At 40.1% G+C, this 19,285-nt stretch overlaps 1 protein-coding gene across 4 annotated transcripts in view; it reads right to left on the bottom strand.

The window, feature by feature from the left end:
- The window catches only part of fbxl15 (F-box and leucine-rich repeat protein 15), a 101,962-nt gene that overhangs the window by 68,568 nt on the left and 14,109 nt on the right, over nucleotides 1-19,285 (bottom strand). For 3 of the 4 annotated variants that reach the window (XM_061909812.1, XM_061909813.1, XM_061909811.1), the window contains exon 4: nucleotides 17,768-17,945. In XM_061909812.1, the coding sequence (XP_061765796.1) occupies nucleotides 17,768-17,945 (178 nt within the window). Of the gene's footprint in view, nucleotides 1-15,558; nucleotides 17,946-19,285 lie in introns of those variants that run through there. The other variant, XM_061909815.1, reaches the window with a different exon arrangement.

The following is a 19,285-nucleotide window of genomic DNA, read 5'->3' as shown; positions in this document are numbered from 1 at the left end:
TGAGCGCTGCACACACACACACAGCTAAAAGTCGTCTGCTTTAACGGCATAATTATACAGTTTTTTGGACATCTGTGTTGCTGAATCTTTTGCAATTTGTTCAATTAATATTGGAGAAGTCACAGTAGAAAGATGGAGTTGGGAAGCTTTAGCCTTTAGCCACACAAACACACGGTGATTCCTTGTTTAAAATTCCTGGAGGTGAAACTGTCCTATGGATCTGAGTGCGGTCAAGCGAACATGGATCCTACCGAATTTCAACCAGCAGGTTTCGGTGAGAAAATTGTGGTTAAAAAGTCAGTTCTTACCGGAGAAAAGCTGAGCTTGTGCCGTCCATGCAGCTGCCATCGACTCCCCTGAGACAATGGCGTCAAGACACCCGTGGAGACACCCTTCCGACTATCAGGTACTGTTAAACTCACTAAAACACGAGCAACACAATAGAAAGATAAGGGATTTCCCAGAATTATCCTTGTAAATGTGTCTAAAAACATCGGAATCCGTCCCAATGTTATCGCGTTTTTTTTTTTTTTTCCTAGTCCGTCGCTATCAATATCCTCAAACACGAATCTTTCATCCTCACTCAAATTAATGGGGAAATTGTCGTTTTCTCGGTCCGAATAGCAGTTTTTGTTGGAGGCTCGCATTAAAAACAATGTCAATATGTGAGGAGCCATCAACATGTGATGTCATCGTCTGCGACTTCCGGTAGAGGCAGGGCTTTTCTCTTAGCACCGAAAGTTGCGGACTTTATCGTGGATGTTCTCTACTAAATCCTTTCAGCAAAAATATGGCAATATGGCGAAATGATGAAGTATGACACATAGAATGGAGCTGCTATCCCCGTTTAAATAAGAACATCTCATTTCAGTAGGCCTTTAATTTGCCCAGGTCTGAACTAGGAGATCCTTCGATGCAACTTCAGACCGTCAACTAGCTATGCGTGTGCAGGTACAGCTCACGTGCGCAATTTTGTGCACTTCCAGAGAGGAGCAGACTGGGAGGGACTATCAGCGAGGTGTGCAGAGTGCGAGGTGGGATTTACAGTTTGAATTCTGCCTGGTGACACACGATTAATCACCCCAGCTTTAAATTGTAAATGTAATTGTGGATGTGTTACTTCTACCGTAAGTTCACAAAAACACACTAAACGGAAGGAAAATTAAGTCTGATTTTTAGCGACCCCAATTATATTTTGTTCTCCAGTGAAGCCTTCCTTCTGTTTATATGACTGGCACATAACTAACACTGAATTGCATAGAATGCCATTATGGCCACATATTGGCAGAAAGGGCTTTTTTTTGTCCTTTCTTTTTTTTTTTTTATACTTTCTACCCGACTGAGTCAGGCATAATGGAAGCAGGAGCTTAAATCTGCGCATGCAGTCCTGACAAAGCCCTGGTGGCTTTTCTAGGGAGACAATGGTGCATCCAAGGCGGCTGCCACAGGAAACTAATTTTCAGGAGCACCCAGCATGCACGGTCTGAAAGGAGAACTGCACTTTTTGGGGGTAATTTTGCCTTATCGTTCACAATCAGTATGAAAGACATGACGACGCATGCATCTTTTTTTTAAATGCATTCTAACTCGTAAATAAAAGTCCAGAGCCTATGGGAAGTCCTCTATTTTGCCTATAAACCCCAATAAAAGCGCCAATTATACTCCATTTACATTTCGTGACTTGAATATTAACCAAGTATCAGTGATATTGTTATTATAAGTGCTAACTCAGACTGACTATTCATAGCAGAGCTGTGATCACAACCCATCCATCCATCCATTTTCTACCGCTTATTCCCTTTCGGGGTCGCGGGGGGCACTGGCGCCTACCTCAGCTACAATCGGGCGGAAGGCGGGGTACACCCTGGACAAGTCGCCACCTCATCGCAGGGCCAACACAGATAGACAGACAACATTCACACACTAGGGCCAATTTAGTGTTGCCAATCAACCTATCCCCAGGTGCATGTCTTTGGAAGTGGGAGGAAGCCGGAGTACCCGGAGGGAACCCACGCATTCACGGGGAGAACATGCAAACTCCACACAGAAAGATCACGAGCCTGGATTTGAACCCAGGACTGCAGGAACTTCGTATTGTGAGGCAGACGCACTAACCCCTCTGCCACCGTGAAGCCCGTGATCACAACCGTGTGTGGCTATTAGCTGTTTCCTCACCTTGGTGGTCGTGGAAGTTTATTGTAGGTCATAAATCATGCCTCTCACCTGGATAGTTGAAGGACGAGGATGTATTCCGACATGTTGGTACACTTTAACAGCCAATTTAGACCTGAAAGTGGCGAGAACGACACAAAAAGACACTTGGTCATTCTTCACTTAAACCGGAATGTAATTAGATTCTATCAGTCAGCATTCTAATTAAAGCAGACATTGTACAGTACGTGATTCTTTCTTATGTTTTGTTGTCTCTCATAAAGTCTGCGGTGAATAATAAGGGAACGTTGTAATGCGTTTTTTAAATTAGTGCGCCGCATATGCTTAAAATTAACAAAATACATAAATATTAAATGTCAAAAATGTACCTGCTACTACTTTACATTCATACTTACATCATGTATATAACACCTTAATGGAAGTGTGTGGATGTTTTTAAGGGCTTTGTTGGCAAAATAAAGCGACTTTCATTGGTTCTGTTGCCAGCGGACTTTTGATCACATTTATTTACTATTTAGAATGCATTAAAAAAAAGAAAAATATATGTCTTATATAAGGATTGTGAATGATAGGTAAATAAAAACTCCTTTGTCCCACACGCCATTAGACTGTACAACTCCTCTCTGGGGCGGGGGTGGGGGGGGGGGGGGGGGGGGGGGTACTAGGATGACAGGGGATGCAAAACATTAACATTGCAATACGTTTACATAACATGGTCACTACTGCCTACTTTGTCTTGTTATATTCTTATTTTACTGTTATATTTTTATTCCCATTGTTGCTTTTTATGTTTTATTCTTATTGTAATATTTCTCTTTTTTGTTTCCATTTAAACCCCCATTATTTACTTTTTACTTTTATTTAAATTGATCACAACTCTGTACACTGCTGCTGGAATTTTAATTTTCCTAAAGGAACTCTTCTGAAGGAATCAAAAAAGTACTATCTATCTATCAATCAATCAATCAATCAATGTTTACTTATATAGCCCTACATCACTAGTGTCTCAAAGGGCTGCACAAACCACCACGACATCCTCGGTAGGCCCACATAAGGGCAAGGAAAACTCACACCCAGTGGGACGTCGGTGACAATAATGACTATGAGAACCTTGGAGAGGAGGAAAGCAATGGATGTCGAGCGGGTCTAACATGATACTGTGAAAGTTCAATCCATATTGGATCCAACACAGTCGCGAGAGTCCAGTCCAAAGCGGATACAACACAGCAGCGAGAGTCCCGTTCACAGCGGAGCCAGCAGGAAACCATACCAAGCGGAGGCGGATCAGCAGCGCAGAGATGTCCCCAGCCGATACACAGGCAAGCAGTACATGGCCACCGGATCGGACCGGACCCCCTCCACAAGGGAGAGTGGGACATAGAAGAAAAAGAAAAGAAACGGCAGATCAACTGGTCTAAAAAGGGAGTCTATTTAAAGGCTAGAGTATACAAATGAGTTTTAAGGTGAGACTTAAATGCTTCTACTGAGGTGGCATCTCGAACTGTTACCGGGAGGGCATTCCAGAGTACTGGAGCCCGAACGGAAAACGCTCTATAGCCCGCAGACTTCTTTTGGGCTTTGGGAATCACTAACAAGCCGGAGTCCTTTGAACGCAGATTTCTTGCCGGGACATATGGTACAATACAATCGGCAAGATAGGATGGAGCTAGACCGTGTAGTATTTTATACGTAAGTAGTAAAACCTTAAAGTCACATCTTAAGTGCACAGGAAGCCAGTGCAGGTGAGCCAGTATAGGTATATATGTATGTATATATGTATATAAAGGTATATACAGTATAGGTATATATGTATGTATATATGTATATAAAGGTATATACAGTACAGGTATATATGTATGTATATATGTATATAAAGGTATATACAGTACAGGTATATATGTATGTATATATGTATATAAAGGTATATACAGTACAGGCGTAATGTGATCAAACTTTCTTGTTCTTGTCAAAAGTCTAGCAGCCGCATTTTGTAGCAACTGTAATCTTTTAATGCTAGACATGGGGAGACCCGAAAATAATACGTTACAGTAATCGAGACGAGACGTAACAAACGCATGGATAATGATCTCAGCGTCTTTAGTGGACAGAATGGAGCGAATTTTAGCGATATTACGGAGATGAAAGAAGGCCGTTTTAGTAACGCTTTTAATGTGTGCCTCAAAGGAGAGAGTTGGGTCGAATATAATACCCAGATTCTTTACCGTGTCGCCTTGTTTAATTGTTTGGTTGTCAAATGTTAGAGTTGTATTATTAAATAGAGTTTGGTGTCTAGCAGGACCGATAATCAGCATTTCCGTTTTTTTGGCGTTGAGTTGCAAAAAGTTAGCGGACATCTATCCATCTATCTATCCCCAAAAAAGTACAGTTCCCCTTCAAACACCACAAAGTTTGCGCTAAGCAGAGTGGTAAGCATGTTTTTCCCATTTTACCAATTCTGAGGGGAACTGAAAAGTTGATGATTATATATATACATATATGTATATATATATGTATGTGTGGGAAAAATCACAAGACTACTTCATCTCTACAGAACTGTTTCATGAGGGGTTCCCTCAAATCTAGACTCCAAACATCCCAGAATAAGATAATCCGGTTACTTTTAGACCTCCACCCCAGATCACACCTCAATCCAACCCACTTCTCCAAAGTGGGCTGGCTCAGGGTGGAGGACAGAGTAAAACAACTTGCACTGAGCCTAGTCTATAAAATCCGCTACACCTCCTTGATACCGAAGTACATGTCAAATTACTTCCTTAACGTAAATGACCGCTATAACCACAACACCAGGGGGAGCTCCACAAACCACGTTAAACCCAGATTCCGATCTAACAAAGGTCTTAACTCATTCTCTTTCTATGCCACATCAATGTGGAATGCACTCCCAACAGGTGTAAAAGTAAGTGCATCTCTATATTCCTTCAAAAGCGCTCTAAAACAACACCTCCAGGCAACTTCAACACTTTACTAATACCCTCCTCCATTCACATCCCATCTCCCCGGATTATAAACAACTCAAATGTACTTCTAATGTATATACTTGTTCTTATGCTATGTGAACTCACTATGTTCTCTGCTGGCTGTACATATCCTACTAAGTCACACCTACACTGTTTCAATGTCCACATTTCTCTGTTGATGCAATTGTTGATAACTGAAGTTCTGATATCAACCAAAGCTCCTCATCCCACCCCCCGGATTGTAAATAATGTAAATAATTCAATGTACATACTATGATGATTAACTTGTGTGATGACTGTATTATGTTGATAGTATATATTTGGCCCTGCGATGAGGTGGCGACTTGTCCAGGGTGTACCCCGCCTTCCGCCCGATTGTAGCTGAGATAGGCGCCAGCGCCCCCCGCGACCCCGAAAGGGAATAAGCGGTAGAAAATGGATGGATGGGATGGATGGATGAATTGATTAACGTGGACCCCGACTTAAACAAGTTGAAAAACTTATTGGGGTGTTACCATTTAGTGGTCAATTGTACGGAATATGTACTGTACTGTGCAATCTACTAATAAAAGTATCAATCAATCAATCAATCCCTCAATCATCAGGAGATTGAGGAGATCATCAGGAGAAAATCTCCTGATGATTGAGCGAATCCCTCATGAAACAGTTCTGTAGAGATGAAGTAGTCTTGTGATTTTTCCCACACATACACATTGCGCTCTACCACGGTATCGAGCACTATTCTCTGGATAATACAACCAAGACATATATGGATATATATATATATATATATATATATATATATATATATATATATATATATATATATATATATATATATATATATGTGTGGGAAAAATCACAAGACTACTTCATCTCTACAGAACTGTTTCATGAGGGGTTCCCTCAATCATCAGGAGATTTTAATGGAAGCATTCACATACAATGGTTTATATAGGGCACAGAGTGGGTGGGTACAAGCAGGCGTAGGGTGTGGTGATTGGCTCATGTGTTACCTAGGAGGTGTTTCCGTCTGTGGCGGCATGTTGAAATGATTTCACTGCGCTTGTTGAGGGATGATAGATCTGGATGATATATAATAAACAGTTTCTCTTTTAAGCATAGGTTGCATCTTTTATTACCACTGTTGTAAGGTGTGCTGGATGCAAGAATTTGCCATGTTATTGAATATTCAACATTATTGTCTTTGAGGTTCCAAATGTGTTTGCTGAGTTCTGTAGAATTCCGCAAAGTCTGGTTTCTAAAGGAGGCGTTGTGATTATTCCATCTTGTTTTGCAGCGTTCAAAACAAGATTACCTGGAAAAGAAACGTTCAATAACATGGCATATTCTTGCATCCAGCACACCTTACAACAGTGGTAATAAAAGATGCAACCTATGCTTAAAAGAGAAACTGTTTATTATATATCATCCAGATCTATCATCCCTCAACAAGCGCAGTGAAATCATTTCAACATGCCGCCACAGACGGAAACACCTCCTAGGTAACACATGAGCCAATCACCACACCCTACGCCTGCTTGTACCCACCCACTCTGTGCTCTATATAAACCATTGTATGTGAATGCTTCCATTAAAATCTCCTGATGATTGAGGGAACCCCTCATGAAACAGTTCTGTAGAGATGAAGTAGTCTTGTGATTTTTTCCCACACCTACATATTGCGCTCTACCACGGTATCGAGCACTATTCTCTGGATAATCAAATCAAGACATACATATATATATATATATATATATATATATATATATATATATATATACTGAGATAGGCACCAGCGCCCCCCGCCAACCCAAAGAGAATAAGCGGTAGGAAATGGATGGATGGATATTGAAATGCTGCCCTCGGGCAGGAGATATAGGACAATAAAATGCCAGACAAACAGATTTAAGAACCCTTTTTACCCGAGAGCAATAGTGTCGCTTACCACAAGACAATAATGACTGTGCGTGTGAGCTGTGTGCTTGGTATTTTTATCTATTTTTATCTATTTATCTATGTTTTTGTGTTTTTATGTGTTATTATGAATTTGCACTAAATTAGTTTTGCTTACAACTTTGCTGTACAATGGCAATAAAGATCAATTCTATTCTATTCTATAAACTATTTGGAATCATGTAACGTGTGAACAGTGGTCTTCCTTACACGAATTCAACAAAAGTATTTGGACTACCCCTAAACATGCTGTGCAAGGTGCACAAATCTTCCTAGTTCCTCTGCTTGGATTTCAAGTCAACTTACCTGTGGATGGTCCTGCTACAACACCCACCCAGTAAAAAGGTCCAGAGTATCTTTCGATCCAATTTCAGGAAACTTTTTTTCTATTTTTGAGAAAAGGACCAAGTGTGCGCACTATGGACCCCATGCAGGACCACTTAATCTGCTGCTTCTAATGTGTGCAGAAAGTTGTTGTCGGTATTTTAGCCCGCAATGCTCCCCCAACTCCTTTACGGTGACAAAAGCATAAAGCGTGGCTTCATGAAGCCGCCATTTATCTGGGCTTGGAAACTATGTGACTAATGCCTGGGAACAAAAGGCTGTCTCTCAGCTCCGGGAGCGGGCCCCGAGGATCTCTTTCAGCGGCCACAGATTGCCCCGTGTTTGCTTAATTGACGGATCCAGGACACATTGGCACGGAGCCCTACCAGGACTACATTTCAGCTGAAGTAACGGTCCATAATAAAGTCTGGGGTAAGATAACTGGTTCAAAACCCTGTCCCGGCCACGCATGACAGAAGTTAACCTCTGTTGGGTGTTTCTTTTCCAGGTAATCTGCAAGAGTCAGGGGTTCGAGCGCCTCAGTAAGAAACAACCGTTTCTCTAAAAGGTACACCGAATCTTAAGAGTCCCTTTTTTGGAGGGATCCTCTTTCAAACTGTTCCACTGTCAGGCCGTACGGTTCAGTGAGTAGTGAACAAGAAAAGCATTGCAGTCGCCTTTTGCCCATCTGAGGAAAGCATGTCCTCGTGTGGCCATGTGCGGTAGTGCATCCTTGTCTTCCGCACAGCCGAAACAATTGGAGCAGTTCTTTGCCTTTGTGGTAATAATTCGGCCTAAAAAAGGTTGTAATCGTATCGAAAAGGAAATGTGATCGTTAAGGAAGCAAAAAAGATCACACTGAGACTTGTGGCTTCTGTATCCCAAGTCCTGATGATCCACTGCGGTTCTTATCTCCCGTCCATTCTCGGTGAACTGATCTCAGGGGCTTGAACCTGTGGATGCCGGTTGATCCCCTGTGGATATTAGTGGTGCTGTAGAAAAAGATAGTAACCGAGCCACCTGGAATCTCCTCTGATCCGCCTGAACCATCCATGAGTAAGTATTCCTCTCCAGGAAACTCCTTTCCAGAAAGATTATTACACCCAGTCGATAGAAGACTTTCCTTCGAGGCCAAATCAAAGCATGTCAAGGGGTCACAACTTAGCTGCTGGTTGGTGAATGAAATAACAACTAATAAGGCTGAAGGCTAACACGGAGTGGCATCTTCTGAATCCCCCTTGGCCCATGAAGATTTTTTCATTTTGTCTTATTGACATCACATGAATTTACACATGGACACCTAGTACACCCCCCATAGATGTTTTTACAGTGGTACCGTAACTAACGAGTCATGCTTTAAATCATGAACATAGGTGAAGTAACGGCCAAGTCGCTAGATGGTGTACCTAATGCCATAGTGAACGCCCTAAGATTTGCTCCAAAGTGCAGGACTTTGACTTGGATTTGTTTTGCTTCTTTGACGCAGAAGGGATTTGGGGAGAGCCAGGAGTGAATTCAGGTACATGATTAATTTATTTACACACTATAATAAAAACAGGGAAAACAAAGGGCGCGCTCAGTGGCGGATCAAAAACAGGACTATGAAACAAAAGACTAGAACCGAGGCTATAACTATAAACATGAAACCAAAACACTTGCTCAATGGCATGAATAACAATGAACTAAAAACAAAAACAGCACGATGGCATGGCTATGAATAACTAAAACAAAACTTACTGTGACCAAAAACAAGGGGCATGAATAGCAAGGTGTGTGGCAGGTGATCGAGGGCATGAAGGATGTGCCGCATAAGTAGGTAGGTAGGCAGGCAAGTAAAGTTCCCAGACCGAGGAACAGAAAACGAATTACTTAAATACTGGCTGTGGTAATTAGAAACAGGTGTGAAAGCTGAGGACCGGGAGGGCAAGGTGAAAATCAATGAGTTGTCATGGTAACAAAAACAAACCAGGAAGTGTAAAAGCAAGAACTGAACGTCCAAAAAAGAAAACATAACATGACCAAACATAAACCTGATTTACAGGCATGACACAAAGCATCCGGTCTCACTTGCTATCATTAACTTACAGCTAGAGATAGAGCCAGTTTGGTTGCAGAACGCAACGTGCTCGTAGGTTGAGGTACCACTGCACTGCATTTTAAAAGTTCACCTTCGAAAATGTCCCATGCTAGAGTAAGCAGTCCGACAATAGTGTTTAGGAAGCGTGTTTGCTACAAGCTACTGTTGATGGTGGAATTGAGACGGTTTAAAAAGCCCGTGTACACTCATATTATGTACTAATGGTGCATTATGCAATCATGTTAAACATTTTTACCTAAATTTGTAAAAAATATGCCGCATTTTGTAAAAAAAATAAATATTATATGTATCAAGTTATTACAAAATGTGTCAAAGTAACTTGTGCATTATGTATCAACTTATTAAAAATGTGTTCAACAATTGTGTAGCAGATTATTGCGAATTGCACACATTACAAAGTTTATTACAAAATGTGTCCAAGAGTTTTATAACAATTGCGGCGTTATTACATAACGAGGTGAAAATGCCATCCATCCATTCGTCTTCTTCCGCTTATCTGAGGTCGTGTCACGGGGGCAGTAGCCTAAGCAGAGTGATCCGAGACATCTCTCTGATATAGACACTTACGTCACATGTTGCCTGCTTTACAACACTTATATGCAACTTTTAATTTTTTGCAGCTCCAGACAGTTTTTGGGGGATTTTTGGTCCAATTGAGTCTTTCAACGTTTTAGGTGGCTGACCCCTGGATTAAAAGGATAGTTGGCAGAATTTTTTTTTTTTTTTTATAAAAATGTGTAGCAAACCCTGCCTCTTTTTTGTACTAAGTTGTGGGCATATAAACAGGTCTGGGTTCATCAATCACGGTTGAGTTCTTCCATTATGACGTCCTGAAAAGCCAGAACTTCACAAGTAAGCATTGAAGTGCGTCTTCTCTTAAAGAACAAACAATTGACGGCGATGAGAGATTTTTCTCATGTGTTTGTTGCTCATAAACAGGTTCTAGGGTCACGTATTACTCTTCAAAGAGTCACTTTTGCATAATAGGGGACCTTTATTGCCAGTATTAGCGCACAGAGTTCCAACATATGTCAGCACTGTGACTATGGCTGAACGCTGACCTCTGCTGGCTGGAGGACACAAGTACAACACTCAGTTTTGTCATTTTTAGAGCCTGTTCACAGAGAATTTATCTGTTGGATTTTGACCAATCAAATAAAGAAGTGACATTAGGTATTTTGAAAGGTAAATTGGGGTTGGATAAATCATTTTTGTGACATAAATATGATGTTTTATAATTGCATAATTGTGCTTGACGACAAAACTTTGATGTGGTAAATTGGCATTTACATTACTTTTATTTTATTATAAATGTAAGCAAGATTAGACAAGAACTGCTTAAGTGATTTCTATCAAACATTTTGGAAAGAAGAAAACAAGGGAGAAAAGCTCAAGTCTGAAGGCAGTTATTTAAGTAGTTTTGCATTGGAATGTGTAACAAAACAATTAAAATTGCTTTCTCCAACATTAAAAATGTTCCTTGTTGTTAGCCTTTATCTTATATTTGTTGCAAAGTGTATTGTTGCAAATGAAACCAAATAATTTCAATGCAGTGATTCGAACAATGGAATTTATACAAAATATTATCAATAATAATAATAAAAACAATGATTATAATAATTAAATTAATAATAACACCCAAATGCCACTTTTTGAGATTGACACAATGTGTATTCTTTACAAATCACTGTTACGGAATTTCTACTTTTTATACCTATACCTTATATCAGTGGTTCTAAACCTTTTTTCAGTGATGTACCCCCTGTGAACATTTTTTTTAATTCAAGTACCCCCTAATCAGAGCAAAGCATTTTTGGTTGAAAAAAAAGAGATAAAGAAGTAAAATACAGCACTATGTCATCAGTTTCTGATTTATCAAATGGTATAATTTATATCATTGCTCATTTGTAGTGGTCTTTCTTGAACTATTTGGAAAAAAAAGATACAAAAATAACTAAAAACTTGTTGAAAAATAAACAAGTGATTCCATTATAAATAAATCATCAACTTAAAGTGCCCTCTTTGGGGATTGTAATAGAAATCCATCTGGATTCATTAACTTAATTCTAAACATTCCTTCACAAAAACATCAATATTTATGGAACATGTCCACAAAAATTCTAGCTGTCAACACTGAATATTGCATTGAACTTACATTCATATTTTGTTGAAGTATTATTCAATAAATATATAAAGGGTTTTCCAGGGTGTACCCCGCCTTCCGCCCGATTGTAGCTGAGATAGGCGCCAGCGCCCCCCGCGACCCCAAAAGGGAATAAGCGGTAGAAAATGGATGGATGGATGAATTGTTGCTATTTTTGGAATATTAAAAAAAAAAAATTTAACGTACCCCTTGGCATACCTTCAAGTACCCCCAGGGGTACATGTACCCCCATTTGAGAACCACTGCCTTTTATATCAGTGTTTTTCAACCTTTTCTGAGCCATCGCACATTTTTTTCATTGAAAAAAATCTGAGGCACACCACTAGCAGAAAACAAAACAATTAAACACAGTAGCTGATATTGACAATAAAAGGTCGTTCTCGCAATTGTTGGATATAAATTCAAACCTTAACCAATCATGCATCACTACAGCTCTTGTCTCAAAGTAGGTGTACTATCACTACCTGTCACAGCACGCCGTAACTTAATTTGAGTTTTGGGGTGTTTTCCTGTGTGTAGTGTTTTAGTTATTGTCTTGCGTTCCTATTTTGGTGGCTTTTCTTCTTTTGTTGGTATTTTCCTGTAGCAGTTTCATGTCTTCCTTGATTGCTATTCCCCACACCTGCTTTGTTTTCACATTCAAGACTATTTAAGTTGTGCGAACACAATCCTTATTTGTGTGGACATTGTTGATTGTCATGTCATGTACGGATGTACTTTGTGGACGCCGTCTGCTCCACACGCTGTAAGTCTTTGCTGTCGTCCAGCATTCTGTTTTTGTTTACTTTGCAGCCAGTTCAGTTTTAGTTTTGATATGCTTCAATGCCTTTTGTTTATTTTTTGGTTTAAGTGTTAGATACCTTTTTACAAACACACTGCCTACCGCATATTGTGATCACGACAAACCATGTTCCCGACATTTACAAAGCAATTAGCCACCTGCTGCCACCTACTAATATGGAAGAGCATTATACGGTTACTCTGCCGAGCTCTAGACAGCACAGACACTCAACAAAGGCACACTTGCGAGTTATAATTACTTATAATTATAGTTATAATTACTCCCTTTTTAGACCAGTTGATCTGCCGTTTCTTTTCTTTTTCTTCTATGTCCCACTCTCCCTTGTGGAGGGGGTCCGGTCCGATCCGGTGGCCATGTACTGCTTGCCTGTGTATCGGCTGGGGACATCTCTGCGATGCTGATCCGCCTCCGCTTGGGATGGTTTCCTGCTGGCTCCGCTGTGAACGGGACTCTCGCTGCTGTGTTGGATCCGCTTTGGACTGGACTCTCGCGACTGTGTTGGATCCATTGTGGATTGAACTTTCACAGTATCATGTTAGACCCGCTCGACATCCATTGCTTTCCTCCTCTCCAAGGTTCTCATAGTCATCATTGTCACCGACGTCCCACTGGGTGTGAGTTTTCCTTGCCCTTATGTGGGCCTACCGAGGATGTCGTGGTGGTTTGTGCAGCCCTTTGAGACACTAGTGATTTATTGCTATATAAGTAAACATTGATTGATTGATTGATTGATAATTACAGGTTTGCAAAAAATATTTTTAACCCGATAAAGTGAAATTACATAAACTCCAAGAGCGGCACAGTTGTTGAAAAACACCGTCTTATATAACAATTGTTTATATGCATCTCAGACACATAAGAAATGAAAGCCATAGATTACAGCCTATGAGCCTTAAAAAAAAAAAACTAAAATTCTGAAATTCCTCACCAGTATAAAAACGGGCTCTGTTAACGAGGTGTAGACAAGTTTGGCTTACTTAAATGGCGTGCCTTCGGGTGCCCCCATTTGAGAACCACTGCTCTACAACGTATCGCCCGCCTTTACACCACGCTATCTTCGTACCAGTTGGACGCATGCATTTCCCTGCTTCTGTCGTCACATGTACGAGATTGCAAGGCATATAGTCAACAGCCATACAGGTTACACTGACGTTTGTGATATAAACAACTTCAACACTCTTACTAATATGCGCCACACTGTGAACCCACACCAAACAAGAATGACAAACACATGTCGGGAACACATCCTCACAGTAACACATTATAAACGCAACATAACAATTACCCAGAATTCCAAGCATCCATGACGCATCCAGGCTATATTATACACCCCCAACCCCGCCCATATCAACCATGCACAAAGGGGGTGGGGCGGGGCGGGGTTTGGTGCCAGCAAGTAAAATACAGCACTATGTCATCAGTTTCTGATTTATTAAATTGTATAACAGTGCAAAATATTGCTTGTTTGTGGTGGTCTTTTTTGAACTATTTGGAAAAAAGATATAAAAATAACTAAAAACTTGTTGAAAAATAAACAAGTAATTCAATTATAAAGATTTCTACACATATAGAAGTAATCATCAACTTAAAGTGCCCTCTTTAGGGATTGTAGTAGAGATCCATCTGGATTCATCAACTTAATCCTACACATTTCTTCACAAAAAAAGAAATCTTTAACATCAATATTTATGGAACATGTCCAGAAAAAATCTGCTGTATCTGTCAACATTTTTACATTGTTGCATTTCTTTTCACAGTTTATGAACTTACATTCATATTTTGTTGAAGTATTATTCAATAAATTTATTCATAAAGGATTTTTGAATTGTTGCTATTTATAGAATATTTTAAAAGAAAATCTCGCGCACCCCTTGGCATACCTTCAAGTACCCCCAGGGGTACGCGAACCCCCAAGTGAGAACCACTGTATTAGAACAGTGTTTTTCAACTAGTGTGCCGTGATAGGTTATGATTTCACCTGGGACGGCGTGGCGCAGTGGGAGAGTGGCCGTGCGCAACCCGAGGGTCCCTGGTTCAAATCCCACCTAGTACCAACCTCGTCACGTCCGTTGTGTCCTGAGCAAGACACTTCACCCTTGCTCCTGATGGGTGCTGGTTGGCGCCTTGCATGGCAGCTCCCTCCATCAGTGTGTGAATGTGTGTGTGAATGTGGAAGTACTGTCAAAGCGCTTTGAGTACCTTGAAGGTAGAAAAGCGCTTTACAAATACAACCCATTTATTTATTTATCATTTAAATCTCTTGTCCATTAGACGTGCTTATATGGATCAAATTCACCAATTTTGCTAAATTTTTCGAGGTAGCGGGCCTTTGGAATAGGGTTCTGTTTGTCTCGGTACGGTCCGTTGAATGTTTTTATTGTATAAGATCCATTTGAATTCCAGTTTGTTGCTCTGGTACAGTACAGCCATTTAAAGAAACACAAAAATGGCTACTGTGGCCTAACAAATCACTGCAAAATTACGTGCCCTTTCGAGCTCTATATAGCGTTGAAAGAAAAAAACTACGGGTATGAAAACGTGTAGCAAAATTAGCTTTTGTTTTTGTCACATTTACATGCTAACACTGAATACAAATATTTTACCTGAGCAAAAAGTACATCCACAACAGTGATTCTCAAACCAATAGTGGTACGCCTGAGATGTCTGTAAACATGTACTGTATGTTTGTGCATTGAGTGTAATGTTACAAAGGCCCAAAAATATTAAATTAACTTTTTAAATCAAACCTCTGGCTTGGTATTAATGAATATTTAGGCCTACTGCGCTACTGTATTTTAATCCTGGTGATTATGGTGGTACTTTGAGAGACAAGTGTTTTCTGAGGTGGTATTTGGTGAAAAAAGTTTGCGAATCACTGTATCGTAAAATAGGACTGCAACGACATTTTCAACAATAAAAATTGTCGCTGACAATAATATTTGTCGACAATAATCATGACGTCAACAGGCAGAAGCGGGTCCTTGCCGTGACTCGCATTGAAACAACATGTCATCTGTGAGAACATTTCCTTCTATTCTTATTAAAAACATGAATACCTTAAACATTTTGCAAAGTGAACTTTGTTTTTATGGCAGTACAAATAATGCAGAGGCATGATGTCGGACACCTGGAGGGAAGATGCAGTCTCAGCCACAATAAGAGTGTTAGTTGGTCTTGTGCCTTGCGAGCCAGCTAACAGGTGGGAAACTAAGTAGTGTCAAAAAGAACTTTAAGAATAATTTTAGCCAAATTCAGCCGGCTAAAATTTGTCTCCATCAATTAAAGTACTTCTTTAAAGCAGCGTCGATTTGCAATGTCGTAAAAAGGCACACAAACACCGACAGGCACCAATATCATAAGATTAATCACACAATCTATTAAATAGCCAACATTTTTAATAATTACCGTATTTTTCGCACTATGAGGCGCACCTAAAAACCTCAAATTCTCTCAAAGCTGACAGTGCGCCTTATAATCTGGTGCGCCTTATATATGGACCAATATTGAGTACAAATGGATAGATGGATGGATGGATGGAGGTCTCGCAACTACGGTAAGCAGCCGCCAACTTCATTTTCCCCCTTAGAAGAAGTGCGCGTAGAAGAAGAAGTCAATCAATCAATCAATGTTTACTTATATAGCCCTAAATCACTAGTGTCTCAAAGGGCTGCACAAACCACTACGACATCCTCGGTAGGCCCACATAAGGGCAAGGAAAACTCACACCCAGTGGGACGTCGGTGACAATAATGACTATGAGAACCTTGGAGAGGAGAAAGCAATGGATGTCGAGCGGGTCTAACATGATACTGTGAAAGTTCAATCTATAATGGATCCAACACAGCCGCGAGAGTCCAGTCCAAAGCGGATCCAACACAGCAGCGAGAGTCCCGTTCACAGCGGAGCCTGCAGGAAACCATCCCAAGTGCGCTTCTTCTTCTACGGTAAGCAGCCGCCCACCTTATTTTCCCCCGTAGAAGAAGCGCGGGGTGCATGCTGGGATATATGACTGCGGGAGGCGTGCCGTTTCTGTGTGTTTATGTAAAGACCCCAAAATGGCTCCTATTAAGAGACACGCTTACGACGCAGAGTTTAAAGTCAAGGCGATCAGTCACAAAGTAGAACACGGGAATAGAGCAGCAGCGAGAGAATTTAACAATAACAGCAGCGACACTGACTCTTTTGATGACGACTTCGACAAGACGGAGCCGGGCATGTTGGATGCCGTATTCGCCCAACCGTTTGATTCGAACACTGAAAAAAAAGAATTTGAGGGATTCGTGGATGAGGAATAACTTAATAAAGTGAGCTTTACATGTTTATTTTGTGTGTTGTGTGACATTATCGTTTGAGCAACGTTGAGTTATTGACTATTTCGAGTGTTACTATATTGTGATTGCACTAACGTTTGATTTACCATAACAGTATCAGACTGTTTTTTACCTGTTTATTGAATCGGGGAAAATAATAAAACAGCTCTATATTCACCTATCTGACTGTTTTGTTGACATTCCCTTTAGCGCAGCTCCATCTAAAGGATGCATAACGTAACCCCAGCCTCAACTGTAGCATCTATTCTATGCGCCTTATAATACGGTGCGCCTTATATATGAAAAAAGTTTTAAAATAGTCCATTCGTTGAAGGTGCGCCTTATAGTGCGGAAAATACGGTAATCAAATATAGAATTCTTCACATTGAGTCTAGTAGAATGCTAAAACTACCAAAAGTTCATCAATAGTCAATATACTAGTGTCCAGCTTTTTAAACATCACTAAAAGCTTTTCTTTTAGAGGAAGTTTGATTTTGTGTTTTGTTGTTTGTTTTCTTTGCTGCTATGTTTAACTGTTTTTTTAATACAAAAACAAAGTTAATTTGTTTTTGTTTTTTAACACTTGCCTTTCCTTTCTTTTAAATACACAAAACAAAAACAAAGTTAATTTGTTTTGTTTTTTAACACTTGCCTTTCCTTTCTTTTAAATACACAACATTGTAATTTTGGAACACCTGAATCAGCAGCAGCACAGTTGCAGTAAAATAAATATTTATGAATTAGTCGTCTTTGTTGTTCATAAGCACATACCTCAAATAACTTCAGCTCTATTTTAAAGTCGATGGAAAATTAAAGTAATTAAATATTTGTACTAATCGTTGACCAATAGACTATCAAAATAATGGTTAGTTGCAGTCCTTTCCTAAAACATTTTTTGCTTGTGATCAACACTTCTAAAACGTCATTTTTTTAACAATTAGAAGTCCATACATGTCTTTATACCTGTAAATTGACAAAAGGAGTGAATTGCAGTACGTGCGACAGCCGTGCCCTCTCCGGAAGCGGTTGGACATCGATGAGCACGTTGCGCTTGCGTAGAGGCTCCAGGCTGGATTCCGTCACCTGGTGGCAGTGTTTCACCTTCAAAGACTGTAGCCTGGGGCAATATTCTCCAAGGGTCCTGTAAACGCAGCCTTCATTAGATCAATGCTCCCCAAACAATCGCTTTAGTCATAAATGCTAAATAGGTTATACTTGTATAGCGCTTTTCTACCTTCAAGGTACTCAAAGCGCTTTGACACTATTTCCACATTCACTCATTCACACACTGATGGCGGCCTAACTAGGACCCATCAGGAGCAAGGGTGAAGTGTCTTGCTCAAGGACACAACGGACGTGGCTATGTTGGTAGAAGGTGGGGATTGAACCAGGAACCCTCAGGTTGCTGGCACGGCTACTCTCCCAACCGCACCATACCGTGGTACCTCAACTTAAGAGTGTTTTGAGATAAGAGCTGTCTTTCGGCTAATTGTTGTGCTTTAAAAATGCGAGCCAAAATTGGGGGTACAAGCATCCCCTGCCATTAGTTGGAGTAGCGAATGTCACAATTAAACCTGGAAGATATGCCCAAAACATCCGGTCTTACACACTAGCATTAGCTAAATCGACATAACTTTGTTTTGAGTGTGACAATAAGTATTTGAACTTTGGTCTAATAAAGAAATAAATCATCAAAAACAACTGGGCGAAGCAATTCGAGCGTATGACAGCAAGCCTGCACCATACTGAAGCCACACGAGTCTAACGTCAGTAAAGAATGTTAAAATAATATCCAAAAGGCGGACACTTCTACATGAAAATATGGAAAAGCTGCTGATTGTGTGTTTGACGGAAAAAGAGGCACCATAAAAGTCCACTCTCCACGGTAAATTTTGCACATCAATATTACATTTAGTTGTTTGGAGTACATTATCTTGTTTTGTTTTTATACAGTATCTCCGACCTAAAAGTTTGATTTTTTTTTCAAAAGGCATGTTAAAAAGGTGATGCTTTGGGGGTGCCAAGCACAAACTAAATTGATTTGAGACACAAGTGTTTTGAGTTAAGAGTCTTTAAATGATGACATTCACCACTATTGTAATTGTTATATGGTATTGTGAATAAACTTGAATAAACAAACACATAACCAAATGAGCTCGTAAATTAAGGTACTACTGTAATGTGCATTTATTTTATTCAAAGGGAGCCTACATTACAGGCCAAAAGTTTGGACACACCTTCTCTTCATTCAATGTGTTTTTTTTTATTTTCATGACTATTTACATTGTAGATTGTCACTGAAGGCATCAAAACTACCGGTATGAATGAACACATGTGGAGTTATGTACTTAACAAAAAAGTTGAAATAACTGAAAACAAGTTTTATATTCTAGTTCAGGGGTAGGGAACCTATGGCTCTAGAGCCAGATGTGGCTCTTTTGATGACTGCACCTGGCTCTCGGATAAATCTTTGCTGACATT

Source organism: Nerophis ophidion, linkage group LG08 (genome assembly GCF_033978795.1).
Source record: "Nerophis ophidion isolate RoL-2023_Sa linkage group LG08, RoL_Noph_v1.0, whole genome shotgun sequence".
NCBI lineage: Eukaryota > Metazoa > Chordata > Actinopteri > Syngnathiformes > Syngnathidae > Nerophis > Nerophis ophidion.
This window is presented reverse-complemented; position numbering and strand designations above follow the sequence as displayed.